This window comes from Hibiscus syriacus, unplaced genomic scaffold, assembly GCF_006381635.1.
Source record: "Hibiscus syriacus cultivar Baekdansim isolate YM2019G1 unplaced genomic scaffold, ASM638163v2 tig00112344_pilon, whole genome shotgun sequence".
Taxonomy (NCBI): domain Eukaryota; kingdom Viridiplantae; phylum Streptophyta; class Magnoliopsida; order Malvales; family Malvaceae; genus Hibiscus; species Hibiscus syriacus.
The window spans coordinates 512,649-528,205 of record NW_024063307.1 but is presented as its reverse complement, the minus strand read 5'-3'; the positions used below and the strand labels follow the sequence as shown (position 1 = coordinate 528,205).

The 15,557-nt window shown below is 33.9% G+C and overlaps 1 protein-coding gene and 1 pseudogene across 1 annotated transcript; both read left to right on the top strand.

Annotated features, from left to right (window-relative positions):
* Positions 1-129: 129 nt before the first annotated feature.
* LOC120178176 lies at positions 130-5,584 on the top strand (annotated as a pseudogene).
* A 7,676-nt stretch (positions 5,585-13,260) lies between these two features.
* Positions 13,261-14,186, top strand: LOC120178172 (protein SHI RELATED SEQUENCE 3-like). The gene is made up of 2 exons (XM_039184110.1): positions 13,261-13,493; positions 13,778-14,186. Exons 1-2 carry the CDS (start codon positions 13,261-13,263, stop codon positions 14,184-14,186), a joined length of 642 nt encoding a protein of 213 aa, XP_039040041.1.
* The last annotated feature ends 1,371 nt before the right edge of the window (positions 14,187-15,557 follow it).

Sequence of the window (15,557 nt, the reverse complement as noted above, 5' to 3'; positions counted from 1 at the left end):
ATTATTTTCCTCAAAACAAGACCTATTTAACCCAAAAGAAACGTCGTCGTAAAAGCTTTAAAGAGAAAGAGAACCACTGTGCAAACAGTAATAAAGTTCCTACCTCGGATCTTAAAGTCAGAATTTCATAGAGAGAGAGAAAGGATCCGAATCTCTCCGTTTTCCTTCTCATTAAAACTCAAATATCAATTTATTCTCATTTTTTGTTCTTAATTTTATATGCCGGATCAGATCTGAGGTAATTTCCTTTCATGTCTTTTGTTTAATCTTCAAATCAGATTCTTCCTGTTTGGCTACGCGGATCGTTAATTTTTAGACGTTGGATTTGATTTGATTTTGTAGAGAGTTGGGAGATTTTGATAAAGAAAAAGAAAATGTTGACAAAGTTTGAGACGAAGAGTAATAGAGTGAAGGGACTAAGTTTCCACACTAAGAGGCCGTGGATCTTAGCTAGTCTCCACAGTGGCGTTATCCAGTTATGGGACTATCGAATGGGGACTTTGATTGATCGGTTCGAAGAACATGATGGCCCTGTTCGCGGTGTTCATTTCCACATGTCTCAGCCATTGTTTGTTTCTGGAGGTTCGGATTTCTTTTCTTTTCACCTCAATTTCATCTCTGCTTAATAAATCTCGTTGATTTTTTTAATTATCTATGGATATGAAGGTCAAATTGTGGATTTTGGTTATTAGTTGAGTTGGATTAGCTTGAATTCTGGAGCTCATTTTTTCTTGTAACTGTATGGCGTTTGAGAAATCTGATGTGAATGATATTACTAGATCTAGATTGGTTATGGAAATACTAAGTAGGCGAAATTGGTTTAGACCTTCACCTTCTTGATATGGATACATTAGTTGAGGCCAGTAGAAATCAAGGTCCTGTCATTGTACTTCAATACAAGAGCATTGTCGAATGCCAACTGTAAGAATTTGGGATCAAGATCTGCTGAAAACTCCTGTTTTTAAGGTTGTAAGTTTACAACAATGTCACTCGAAGAGAGGCTGGTCTGCAAACTACAAGATCAGACGTGCCCCAATATACAAGCAGCTTCTCAACATTTCAGCCCAAAACTGCCTTCCCTTTAGGGTAGCAACTATGTCCCATCTCACCTTTGCTTCCTTGTCACTCCCTTTGCCTTTCCACATGAACACCGTACAAAGCTGGTTGAACTTATTGATCATTCTAGCTGGAAGAATGAAGGCTCTTAACTGCCCAACTGCTAGTACAGCCTGTGATATCTTGTATACGATACGAGGGTCACAATCTTTATAACAAAACCATGATTTGTTGAATGGTTAATTTTCAATTTGGTTGTTGGATGCCTTTTATAGGGTAAATTACTATAGTATAAGGGTTCAAGATGAAGATTCTTAAATATAAAGCTTGAATACAAATAAGTGGGAAATGATCTTAAATATTTGAGCATATATACGGTGAGAATATGTAGATACAATTAGATAGGAAGTGCCAAATTTCATACCAATTTATTTGCAACTTTAATATACATTTCACTGCTATTAGTTATTATATCATTAGAATTAAGGAATCATAAATAGATTTAATGAGGTTATATAATTTGCAATTTCCTAGAAGTGTTCAACATAGGTAACGGAAGTTGGAATCTGAAATTGGCTCAATATTTTCCATTTATGCTATGATTTGACTACAAAGCATAGGATTTTGTTCTATTCATATGATAGTTTTTATTTATTTATTTCAGGTGATGACTACAAGATAAAGGTCTGGAACTACAAGTTGCATAGATGTCTTTTCACTCTTCTTGGGCATCTTGATTATATTCGTACCGTGCAATTTCATCATGAACATCCATGGATTGTGAGTGCTAGTGATGATCAAACTATTCGCATATGGAACTGGCAGTCAAGAACTTGCATCTCTGTGTTGACTGGTCATAATCATTATGTTATGTGCGCCTTATTCCATCCTAAAGAAGACCTTGTTGTGTCAGCCTCCCTTGACCAGACTGTTCGAGTTTGGGATATCGGTTCCTTGAAAAAGAAGGTTGCCTCCCCAGCGGATGACATTTTACGGTTGAGCCAGATGAACACTGATCTTTTTGGTGGTGTTGATGCTGTTGTGAAGTATGTGTTGGAAGGTCATGACCGAGGGGTAAATTGGGCTGCATTTCATCCGACTTTACCTTTGATAGTCTCTGGTGCCGATGATCGCCAAGTGAAATTGTGGCGCATGAATGGTAAGTACAGGAACTGTGCCACCAACATTATATTGCAGTTGTTAGATATTAAACTCCTTTTACGCATTCTTATTTACCAATTAGAATCTTCATAAGAACTTCCCCCCCCCCTTGCTTCTTTAAGATGGATATAATGGCCCTTGGTATTTGAATTGTTGTTGGATTGAGTAAATTGTTTATTTTTTCAGATACAAAGGCTTGGGAAGTGGATACCTTGAGAGGACACATGAATAATGTGTCATGTGTTATGTTCCATGCCAAACAAGACATCATTGTATCTAATTCTGAGGATAAAAGCATTCGTGTGTGGGATGCAACAAAGAGAACTGGACTTCAAACTTTCCGTCGAGAACATGATAGGTTCTGGATTCTTGCCGCTCATCCTGAGATTAATCTTTTGGCAGCTGGACATGACAATGGCATGATTGTATTTAAGCTAGAGAGAGAACGGCCTGCTTTTGCAGTGAGCGGGGATTCTCTGTTTTACACCAAGGACCGATTCTTAAGGTATTTCGACTTTTCAACTCAACGAGAAACACAAATAATTCCAATTCGACGGCCTGGTTCTACAAGCCTGAATCAATCTCCAAGGACCCTTTCTTATAGTCCTACAGAAAATGCTGTTCTTATCTGCTCAGATGTTGATGGAGGAACTTATGAGTTGTACATGATACCAAAAGACAGCATCAGTAGGAGTGACTCACAGGAAGCGAAGAGAGGTCCTGGTAATTCTGCTATATTTGTTGCTCGGAATCGGTTTGCTGTACTTGACAAAAGCAACAACCAAGTTTTGATCAAGAATCTTAAAAACGAGGTTGTTAAAAAGAGTGGCCTCCCAGTGCCTACAGATTCAATATTTTATGCTGGAACAGGTAATTTGTTGTGTAGATCAGATGATAGAGTGGTTGTCTTTGATCTGCAGCAGAGGCTTGTTATTGGTGACCTACAAACTCCTTTTTTGAAATACGTTGTTTGGTCTACTGACATGGAGAGTGTTGCTTTGCTCAGCAAGCACTCTATTATCATTACTAGCAAGAAGCTTGTGCACCAGTGCACTTTTCACGAGACAATACGTGTTAAGAGTGGAGCTTGGGATGAAAATGGTGTTTTTATTTACAACACTCTAAACCATATAAAATACTGCCTTCCCAATGGAGATAGTGGAATAATTAGAACTCTCGATGATCCAATATACATAACTAAGGTTTCCGGAAATACAATATTTTGCCTGGATCGTGACGGAAAGAATAAGACTCTGGTCGTTGATGCTACAGAATACATTTTCAAGCTCTCTCTGCTTCGGAAGAGGTATGATCATGTGATGAGCATGATAAGGAACTCTCAACTTTGCGGTGACGCTGTGATTGCTTATCTTCAACAGAAGGGGTTCCCTGAAGTGGCTCTACATTTTGTCAAAGATGAGAAAACTCGGTTTAACTTGGCTCTAGAGAGTGGGAACATCCAAATTGCTGTTGCATCAGCTAAGGAGATTGATGACAAAGATCATTGGTATAGGTTGGGTGTGGAAGCCCTTCGCCAAGGCAATGCAGGTATAGTGGAATATGCCTACCAGAAGACTAAGAACTTTGAGAGGTTGTCTTTTCTTTATCTCATAAATGGTAACCTGGATAAGCTATCCAAGATGCTGAAAATTGCAGAAGTCAAGAACGATGTTATGGGCCAGTTTCACAATGCATTGTATCTTGGTGATGTCCAAGAACGTGTACAGATCTTGGAGAATGCCGGCCATTTGCCCCTTGCTTATGCTACAGCATCAGTCCATGGGCTACAGGATGTGACCGAAAGGTTAGCTGCCGAGTTGGGAGACGATGTCCCTTCGTTGCCAGAAGGGAAAAAACCTTCCTTATTGATGCCTCCAGCACCCGTTATGTGGTGGTGATTGGCCCCTGCTGAGAGTAATGAAAGGTATATTTGATGGTGGATTTGATAATATTGGTAGGGATGCTGCGGATGAAGAGGAGGAGGGTGCAGAAGGTGATTGGGGTGAAGATCTTGACGTCGTCGATGTTGATGGCTTAGAGAATGGGGATGTTACTGCAATTTTGGAAGATGGAGAAGTGGGTGAAGAAAACGAAGAGGGTGGATGGGACCTTGAAGACTTGGAACTCCCCCTGAGGTAGAGGCACTGAGGGCTTCTTCCAATGCTCGTTCTTCTGTTTTTGTGGCACCGACACCTGGTATGCCTGTGAGTCAAATTTGGACACAGAGATCGTCACTTGCTGCCGATCATGCAGCTGCTGGCAATTTTGATACAGCTATGCGTCTGCTGAGCAGGCAACTCGGAATAAGAAACTTTGTTCCTTTAAAATCCATGTTTCTTGATCTTTACAGTGGCAGCCATAGCTATTTTCTTGCATTAGCATCTGCTCCAGTGGTGGCCTTGGCAGTTGAGAGGGGATGGAATGAGTCTGCTAGTCCTAATGTCAGGGGTCCACCGGCTCTTGTATTCAAATTTTCTCAGCTGGATGAAAAGCTGAAGGCTGGATACAAGGCCACAACAGCTGGAAAATTTACCGAGGCACTTCGGCTTTTCCTCGGCATTCTTCATACAATTCCATTGATTGTCGTGGAGTCAAGGAGGGAAGTTGATGAAGTCAAGGAGTTAATTATAATTGCTAAGGAGTATGTTCTTGGTCTGCAGATGGAGCTTAAGCGTAGAGAGTTGAAAGACAATCCGGTACGCCAGCAGGAGCTTGCTGCCTACTTCACCCACTGCAACCTTCAATTGCCTCATCTCAGACTTGCACTGCTAAACGCAATGACCGTCTGCTACAAGGCAAAGAACCTGGCTACGGCAGCCAACTTCGCCAGGCGTCTCCTAGAAACGAACCCCACAAATGAGAGCCACTCAAAGACAGCGAGGCAAGTACTTCAGGCTGCCGAGAGGAACATGATCAATGCATCCCAGTTGAACTATGATTTCAGGAACCCGTTTGTCGCATGTGGAGCAACCTATGTACCAATTTACCGCGGACAGAAGGATGTATCTTGCCCTTACTGTACCACTTGCTTCGTGCCTACCCAGGAAGGACAGTTGTGTACGGTCTGTGATCTGGCCATTGTTGGAGCCGATGCTTCAGGACTGCTCTGTTCACCTTCGCAGATCCGATGATTGAACCGACCTTTATCGAGGCTCGATTCTTCAACCTTGCTCGACCTTTGAGCAGCCGAACCAGTCTCGACGATTGATTCCTATCTGCAGGTAAAAAAAAAGGTAGAGTGCTGAAGGAAATTTGATATCTGAGTTTCATTTTATCATCTGCACCATCTACTTTCATTTTTCCTTTTGCCTTCTGCTTTTCATTATAATATTCACATGTAATAAACAAGTCGGCGAATTTTTGGATTTTTGGCAATTCTTGTTCTTTCATGGGCAAAAAAATAGTCAGAGGGCCCTTGTTTTAAAGTATATAATGGTCTCATATGTAGGACTACTTACATTGTCATTGTGTGTCGAAATTTGCTTACCCTCTGATACATTTTTCAGTTTGCATTCGTTGGTATTTTTATCTATATAAATTCCTGAAATGACTTTTTACCAAGTTGAAATGATCTTTTTATACGTTGAAGTTTCAAAAGTTACATAATGGTCATTAAATTTCTCAAATTGTTACAAAATGATCATTGGATTTTACTGAACTACTAAGAAATAATCATTAAATTTTGTAGGATTATTACAAAATAATCTTTGAACAAATTGGAAATTTTCATTATTTTAATTATTTTATAACACTTCAATAAGATTAAAGATTATTTTGAAATTTTTGAAATTTTAATGATCAAAAAGATCATTTCAATGTACCAAACCCTTAATATTAACTAGGTTGTAAAAATTAAGTCAACATTTCAATGTACGTTTGAAGACGACTGTTATTTTTATTTAGGGTTCTAAAGATTACAAGTGGGTTGGGTATTGTATAAGAAAAAAACATCTATGTCAACATTTAATATGTATTGCTTCTGATTTAGAGGTTATAAATTAATTTAGGTAATGTTTTGATTTTAGGGTTTAGGCATTTAAAGTAACTCAGTCATTTAAACTCTAGTCGCATCTCCCTTCTTTTAACTTAAATTTTTTTTATTTGATTTTTGTTTAGCAGGTGACGTTACCAAACTTAATATTGGTTGTCGACCGTTGATGACTATTAGTTCTCTTATTTTTTTTATATTATGTATTTTTTTCATGATCCTTTTAATTTTGAATAAGAACATGTATTTGTGACACATTTTTCTCTGATTTTATGGCAGAATTTTCTCTGCTCTTATGACACGATCCTTATGGTTGTTGGTGTCTTTTTTGCATACCTTTGCGGCCGTTTTGGTTCTCGCACAAAAAACATCACAACATTTATTTTTTAATTGGTTTGTCGAAGGTCACGTATAATCAGATCCCTTCTTTTGGTAAAAGGTTGTTTTCCGATGTAATTAGAATTGTGTAGCGAAGTAGCTTGCCAGATTATTTGATTCACTCTCCACTTCGTAAAACGTCTTATTCAATAGAGACAAAGAGTTTTTATGAAGGTTATTGGATTTTGATGTTGGTTGTTCTCAATGAAAAGATTTATTTTTCTTCGTATCTTTAAGTTTAATATTTTACTTTTGTATAAGTATTTTAATGACTGTTATCTTTATATTTTAATGCATTGTAATTTTAATATCTTCTATCCTTTAAGTTACAATCTGAATAGTATCATTTAAATTTTTATATGATAGTATTATATGGTTTATATTAAATTAGAATATACTCAAATTTAACTTACAGTCTAAGTCAAGCGATCTTCGCGGTAAATAAATTATTGTTATTCTTTGAGATTCTGAGTTCGAGTATCATGAATGCCAGGAGTACGAATGTTTAATGTTAAATGGTTTGATAGTTATCTTTGAAAATATATTACCTTGTATTTACCCTATATTAATAAAAAAATTATGGTCCGAAAAGCACTACATAGACCTCTTTGTCCTGTTAAGATATATTTTTATTGATTCAGAGTGAATACAAGATATTATTTGTATATAATCTTTTTTAACCATTAATAATAACGTAGATATTTGAACTCGAATCTCTAACCAGAACAACACTATTTTTAATTACTGAAATCATTCAACGAATTTCATTAACACATAATTTTATTTATCAATTTTGCTGCAAATCTAAGCCATTCATTCATTTTCTAAAACATGTCACTACCTGAATTCAAATCGGAATATATCAAAATTAATGTTTATATTTATTTGTAAGAAAGGAGATTTCCATCCAGCGTTGCTTAATATGGAATTGGGTACTTTTAAAAAAAATTGAGAAAAATAATATTTAATTTAAATTAATCAGTTAATAAATTGGATTCTAATGATTAATTAAAAAAATGGGAAAAGGAAATGGATTTGGAGTAAACAAAGCAAAATCGACCGTACAATTTGCCCACATGTTTTTGGCAATTTTGATTCTGACACATCATATCCAAACATCAGCTGTCACAAATCGGTCCATTTTGCCATTTTCCAAAATATATTTTGTCCAACAGATTTTAAATTTTAATTATTCACAAGTTCTTTAAGTATAATTCAGAATCAAGGGATAATAACCTATTATATTAAATAATTAATTAAAAAAATGCCTAATGGAAATAAATCGATCATCGATCGAGAGTGATTTATTCTTTTAATCTGAAAGGAGAATCGTGATCGATAGGAAAATGATCGTCGGACGGTACTTATATGTTAGAGAGAAACAATCATAAGAATAAAAAAGACGACATATAGATAGTAAAAGTTCTAATCTCCTTTTAACGTTGATTAAGAGTATCTATAGTGAAATTTAGTGTATATGTCAACTGTATGATCATTATGGTTATTTGTAAACTGATAGGCTATACGGATTTCAACGTCAGACTTTTGATTTTATTTTGACGTATTATGTGAGTCTATAAGATGTTTTATTTACGTACTGTAATCAGACGATGAGAAATTTTCAAAAATCGTCTATGGAGGTATAATATAAATAATTAAAAAATTAATAATTAAAAACTAAATTGATCTTACTAAAAACTTATTTTACTTTTATTTTACTTTTATTTATTTAATTATTATTAACATAATCAATTAAAGATGATTTGGCTTTTCCCTAAATAAAAAAAAAAGGATTGTTTTGCTTTTAGGATAGTGACATATTTGGCAGCAACAAGCAGCTTCACCATAAATGTCAATTCCCATTTCCCATAATAAGAAAAGTTCTTCAAGATTTAATGGCTGGGGAGAATTTTTATTTTCTTTGTTACAATGCCCCCACTAAAATAAGACTATAAACTATATCACATATCACTGAATTTTATGTGTTATATCGATCATATTATTAAATTTTTAATTTTGTCAATTATAACACAGAACGTTGATTTTTGTTTTAATTATATCATTGAATCATTCAATCATTGACAATCAGATTGAAATGACCTCGTTTTGGTTATATGTCTACGTCGACAGCCATGGACAATGTCATATTATTGTTAATGATTTAAAGGTTCAGTTGTACAATTGAAACGGAAATCAAAGTTTAATTCTACAATTGACAGAACTGAAAATTCAGTAGTGTAAACGATACAACGTCTAAAGTTCGATGATATCTGATGTAATTTACCCAAATAACTATATTCGATTTAGCAAATAAAATGTTAAGCCGTTTAAATAAATCTTAAAATTGAAATTTTGACATTATAAATAAATAAAAACAAACTAATATAAACTAATTAATTAATAAATTAAACATCGGTAATTATATAAAAAAAAATATTTCTCCACTAATATAAAATCTTAATGGCAACCCTCCACTTTGTTTTACCTAATTTTTGGATAAAGATGGGTCAATTCAACATAGCTGGCTGCTAGAAATGGGGATGTACTAATGAACCAAAAAGGAAATTGTGATGCATCTACAGTTTACCTTCAGACATTTTCATATTAATTGGTAGAAAAATTATTTTTTTAAGTTTATTTTACAATTACAAACCTAATTTTTATTATAAAAATATAAAATTTATAATTTAGTAATATTATATTACTATGCTTTTATTTTAAATTTAAATGATGCTTTTTAGTAAATCAATTATCATTAGTATATATATGAATTATATTTTTAATAAATTATTAGTATCCAAATAACTATCAATTATAACCGTTATTGCTTTGCTTATTTTTGGTTTATAAGTTTAATTATTATATATTATTATAAGTTTAATGATTATGTGTTATAAATTGTATTACATATTAGAAATTTATATGATTCGACCTAATGAATTATTTTAGAGAAAATAACCTCATTGACCAAAAATGCCTTATAATATACGATTTTAAATAATTTTTTTGGATTTGCCAAAATGACCAACTAAATCGCAATGCGATCGATAATTCGCAACGCGATCTTCGGTATCGTAAATTTGGATTCGTTGCGATAGTCCAAGTTCGCATTGCGATAGTCGAAGTTCGCGTTGCGATTTATTCCAGATTCGTTGCGATAGTCCAAGTTCACATTGCGATAGGCGAAGTTCGCGTTGCGATTTATTCCAAATTCGTTGCGATAGTCCAAAATCGCAACGACTGGTGGTATTGCATTTGTTTCTTAAGAATTTTATCTAAAAAGATAGTGTTCGCGCGGACGTGTTGAAGACACGCATTACCACGACCACGACCACGACCCGAGACGAGACGAGACGGATTTGGAATAAATCGCAACGCGAACTTCGACTATCGCAACGAATTTGGAAAATCGCAACGCGAACTTCGACTAACTTCGACTATCGCAATGCGAATATGTAAATCGCATTGCGATAGTCCAAGTTCGCGTTGCGGTAGTCGAAGTTCGCGTTGCGAATCTGGAAACTGATTTGATATACCGGAGATCGCGTTGCGAATTATCGATCGCATTGCGATTTAGTTGGTCATTTTGGCAAATCCAAAAAAAATTGGTTAAAATCATATATTATAAAGCATTTTTTGTCACTGAGGTTATTTTCTCATTATTTTAATAATAAAAGAGAATGTTGTTTCTCTTGAAAAAATTTAAATTTAAATAACTATATCCGTAGAGTGTATATATACTATTAAAAATTAAAAAAATTAATCAAATAATATTTTTATAATCAACCCAAATTATTTAAATATTTTTTATTTAACCACCGAAAATCTAATCATTTTATTTTGAATAGTTTGGGGTTATTACAAAGATAATATTTGTTCAAAATCTTTTTTAGCCATCGATAACGCACTCACCCTGCAGATGTAGATGCAGCTGCTCGTACTCGGACATTAAAAAAGAATAACACTCCTTTTAACTATTAAGGTTGCTTTATAGGTTTGGATATCCAATCCTTTAAGGAGCTAATTTACACATAATACATTTAGAAATAACATTAAATATAATTTTTTTTAATAATCTAGTGTGATTACAAGAAGGTATACTTACATAATTTTCTTAATCAATTGATAATAGACGTATTGTAGATGCAGATACTTAAATATAGTGTCTGTAAAGAAAACAACATTTTCTTTACCAGAACAACTTGATAAGTTAAAAATATTATATATTTAAAAACAATTAATATAATTTATTTTACATATGTAGTATATATCAAAATGTGGTTTATATAAAAAAACATAACATGATTTGTAATTTTTAATATATATATATATATTATTCAAAAGGATTTAAATTTAAATTATTAAAAAATATAAGAAACAATTGAAAATTAAATTTTCAAAGAATAATATTGTGAAAGAAACTAAAGATAAATTTTGAGAAGAACGAGTGGCAGACTTCCCCACCCCCCCCCCCTCCCCCAAAAAAAACTAAGGAAATAGTGAGTGTCTCGATATAAAAATAGACAGTGAAAACTTAAGTCCCATGACTTGTAAGATTTGGACCAGTTACAAGGTCACGGTCTTAGTCTTTTTGGGTCTTTTTCTTTCATTTTCACCCTTGAATTTGTATTTAAACTAAGGAAATTTTGATTTTTGTATTTTATGAAAAACAATAAATTAATCTAATAATTGATAAATGCATGGAATTAAACAGTTGGTTTTCGTTAATTTATTCCATAAACTGTTTGTTTTTTTTAATCATTTTTATGTGATTTTATAATAGTATTTATTAAATCTTATTCAATAAATTCACTAGCGTCTTATATATAAATTGTACAAATTCGGAAAAGAAGTGTGACATTCACTGGCACGAATTAAGTGGCTTATGCAGTAAAGGAATTGTTGTCATTTCTTGAAGAACCGGGTTCGAGCACTGAAAATGTTAAGACTGTGAGCGTTTAATATTAAGAAGTTACAAGTTATATTCGAACATATATTATCTTATACTTACCTTAGATTAATTAAAAAATCTTGACATCCACTGTCGCATAACAACTTCTTGAATTCCTTATTATAAATCGATTAATTTTTTTTTAATTCAGTAGTTTAATAGTAAAGTTTAATCGTATCATCTTTTTAGATTAACATCTCAATTGTTATAAAAAAATAATTAAATTATTGATAAATTAAAATAAAAAGATTATTTTTTTCAGTTTTCACACTCGTCTAACAATCCAAGAAAATATGTAAAAAAATTACATTGAACACAATGTAAATGGATCCTAACACATATATAAAGAGAGAATTGAGATCTATTCATATATAATGTAAAAAATTTAAATTTTATACATTTTTCGAATCATTCAATAAACTAAATTTAATTATTGTGAATAAAACAATTAAAAAAATTCTATTGTATTCACAAATTTTATCTCATATTATATATATATACATACCCCCATTAATAGATACCACTCTAGCTCTCACATGGAACAGATACGTAGGTCAAAATTTTATAGAGGGTTTAGGGCAGTGAAGGGGATCTAGCCCTCATTTGAAGTCACAGTTGTAGAGGCGGGTTTTTGGGGTGCAAGGACAATTCCAAAGTGAAATATGTCAACTCACTTGTTTAGATTTTACCCCCGAATAAGAGAGCTCAATTGGAGAGCATGTATAGGGACCATCCATCCAAGTTTTTAGATATTCGATAATCACACGAATTATAATCATATATAAAATTAAATCACATTGATTTTTTTTATTGTCCTCCCGATTTTAAAGTTTCGTATTAACTTAATACGGACCGACTCGCATAACACACTTGACTTTAATGTGTGAGTTTCTCATAAGAGATTTTTTGCATACATAAGAACTCAAACTCGAGACATTGCTTAAGTGACATAAGAGACTTTCTTTTGAGAGCTAATGGAATATATGATCACTTTCTTTCTAATTTTTGGTATATATATGAATTTTTAATTTCAATAATCAAATAAATTCTAATTATATATCAAGTTAAAATCTATCATGTTTTCTTCATTTATAATATCAAACTTTTTACTATTCAACCTATCATGCAACCGTGACCATATACCCCACACTTGTTTGGACATTAAATTATTACATATATTTTGACTAATATAATCCAAAGAGAAAAAGGCCCGGCGGAACAGGTTAATTTGTTTTTGTTTAATTCTTAATATTTTTCCAACTTTTCGTGATCAATGTCACTTCTAATACATAAGATGAAGAGAAAATTAATGGAAATATATATATATTTAATGTCTCTTCCGAGAGAGTTATTTCATCAATTCAACAACATTTTTGTTTGAGTAGGTAGTGATCCTATGGCGGCCTTTAAAACCTTACTGTGAACCCAATTCTTAAGCCTTGAATTCTTTGATTTTTTATATAATAAAAAATGAAATCTAAAACAGAGAAATCCCCAGAAAAATTAATAGCCATGGACTCAAACAAAAATATCAATGTCTAATTAATTAACCCAAAGAGGTATCAATTCTACCACCTACCTACACCTTGTCACTCAGTGTGTACCATACACATATACATACATACTTATATATGTATATATAAGAGCACACGAGATTTTGTGAAGCTGAAAGACGAAGAAGAAGAAGAAGAAGAAGAAGAAGAATGGGTGTTTTGTGTTATGGTTGATGGTGATGATGTCGAGGCAAGGAGGACTTGGGGGCACAAGGTGTCAAGATTGTGGGAACATCGCGAAGAAAGATTGCGGTTACATGAGGTGCCGGACTTGTTGCCGGAGCAAAGGGTTCGAGTGTCTGACACACGTAAAGAGCACTTGGGTTCCGGCTTATCGAAGACAAAACCGCCATCAGCAGCAGCAACAACAATTCTTTTCTCTTCCAATCCCTTTGCTTAATAACCCTAAAAGGCTTAGGAAAAACAATCCTTCTTCAGGTAAAAACACTAACCCACCACCTTTTCGTTTTGCATATATATATGTATATATATTATATCTGTTTACACACTGTTCATTGCAACCCTAGCAGCTTTCTTCTCCCTCTTTCTGTTTCTTTTTTTCTACTTTTGGGGAGTGATTTTTTTTTTTGTTGTTGAAGAAGTACGATGAACTATTCATTGGTGTAAGTTGATTTGAAATTGCCCTTCTTTTTTTCTTTTTCCTTTATGGGGTTTTTTAGGGTTTGAAGTGGGGTATTTTCCGGCGGAAGTGACATCGCCGGCGACGTTCCGTTGCGTTCGAGTGAGCTCCATTGAAGAAGCTGCCGACCAGTACGCTTATCGAACGGCGGTGACGATCGGAGGACACGTATTCAAGGGTATTCTCTATGATCAAGGACCAGATCAAGGCCATTACTCGCTCGGCGAGTGCTCCTCCCGGGAGACTCCTCAGCCGCCGTCGCTGTCGTCGTTGCAACCGTTGAATCAATTCAATGCAGTGGCCGATCTAACGATGGCGACGACTAACACCACCACGACCACCACCATTCCAACTTCAGTAGTTGCAGCTGAAACCCTGCTTCCTTTCGCCTATGCGTCTCCTTTTAGTGCTTTCATGTCATCTTCCGGTACGCAATTTTTCCTCCACCCAAAATCTTAAGAAAAAAAAGAGAATCCAACATTTTGTATATGGGAATCTGGGGAAAATCAATCAAAAAAAGAAAGAAAAACCCTTTTTTTTCTCGAGAAAATCTTAATCTACAGCAACTCATTGAAGTTGCCCTAGTGCAGCAGTAGGTGCATTATATGATATATTCGACCAAAAAAACTAAAGAAGAAGGAGATAATTAAGTGATTTAAAACTCCAAAGCCTGCAATTATATGATCTTGTCTGAAATATTTTAAAAATGCAGGCAAAACTAAAGATTGGGGTTAAGCTGTTTTGTCTTCTTCTTCACTTATTTTATTCATATTCCCACATGAAGTTTGGGTTTTGAATCTGCATTTTGATATCTTTCTTGATTTGTTTATGAACTTCAATGACACTTTCTTCCTGTTTATCCGTTTCTTTGCTGGTTTAGGAACCATCCCACCGCCTGACAAAAACAAAACTAAAGCACCTGTTAACATGTTTGAGATGATTACCTTACACACACACATGTCTATAAATATATATTCTTAATTTCAGAATCAAAATTTGGACATGTTCTAACGTATGATAGATCAAGTGATAAAGAGTTCAATCGTCCTTAAATAAAGTTTCGAGTTCGAGTTTTAAAACAAAACTGATCAAACTCATCCCCTGAGGCATAATTTAATCTAATTCAAATCTAGATTTAATCGAAATTGTTGTGATTACCGGAGGCATCTAAAGGCCGTTTGGCACATTTGCATAGAAAGACTTAAATATTCATTGAATTTTGCATTATGTTTTGCCAAGTTCATCTCCATGCACTTCTGCACAAACTTTATGGGATCTTTTCTTTGTGTTGTGTGTAATATTATATAGTATAAAACCCTTGGTTAGGTGCGGTATACATTTTCAATTAAAAAATTATGGCATGGGAATCGTTCATAGCTATATGGCTATAAAGCATGAGCTAAGCTCATTGAGATGGTAAAACAATAGGCTTTTGGGGAAGCATCTTTAAATAGGTAATTTTTAAATGATAATGGCTTTAATTAGAAAGCAATGTAAGCTTTTATTTTTTATGGTAAGGGAATAATTACTCTAACTCCATGCATGAAAAAGTCGATGCCCCAACAACCCATGTTAGGTCAAGTAATAAAAAGTTCAATGTTTATAAAATAATGTTTTAATTAGGGTCGTAGATCAAAAAAAACTTCAACCGTTCTTTCAGGTTTCTGATTCAAGTCGATTTCATATGTTGTTGGGACTCGTGTGATTACTGAATAATAGAGGGTTTAAAAAAAGATTGATGCCCCCTTGATGGGAAAATATAGAAAATAAAAAGTGGAATATATACTTTGTACTAGAAAGATATATATTAATCGAAGTAATTCCTTGATA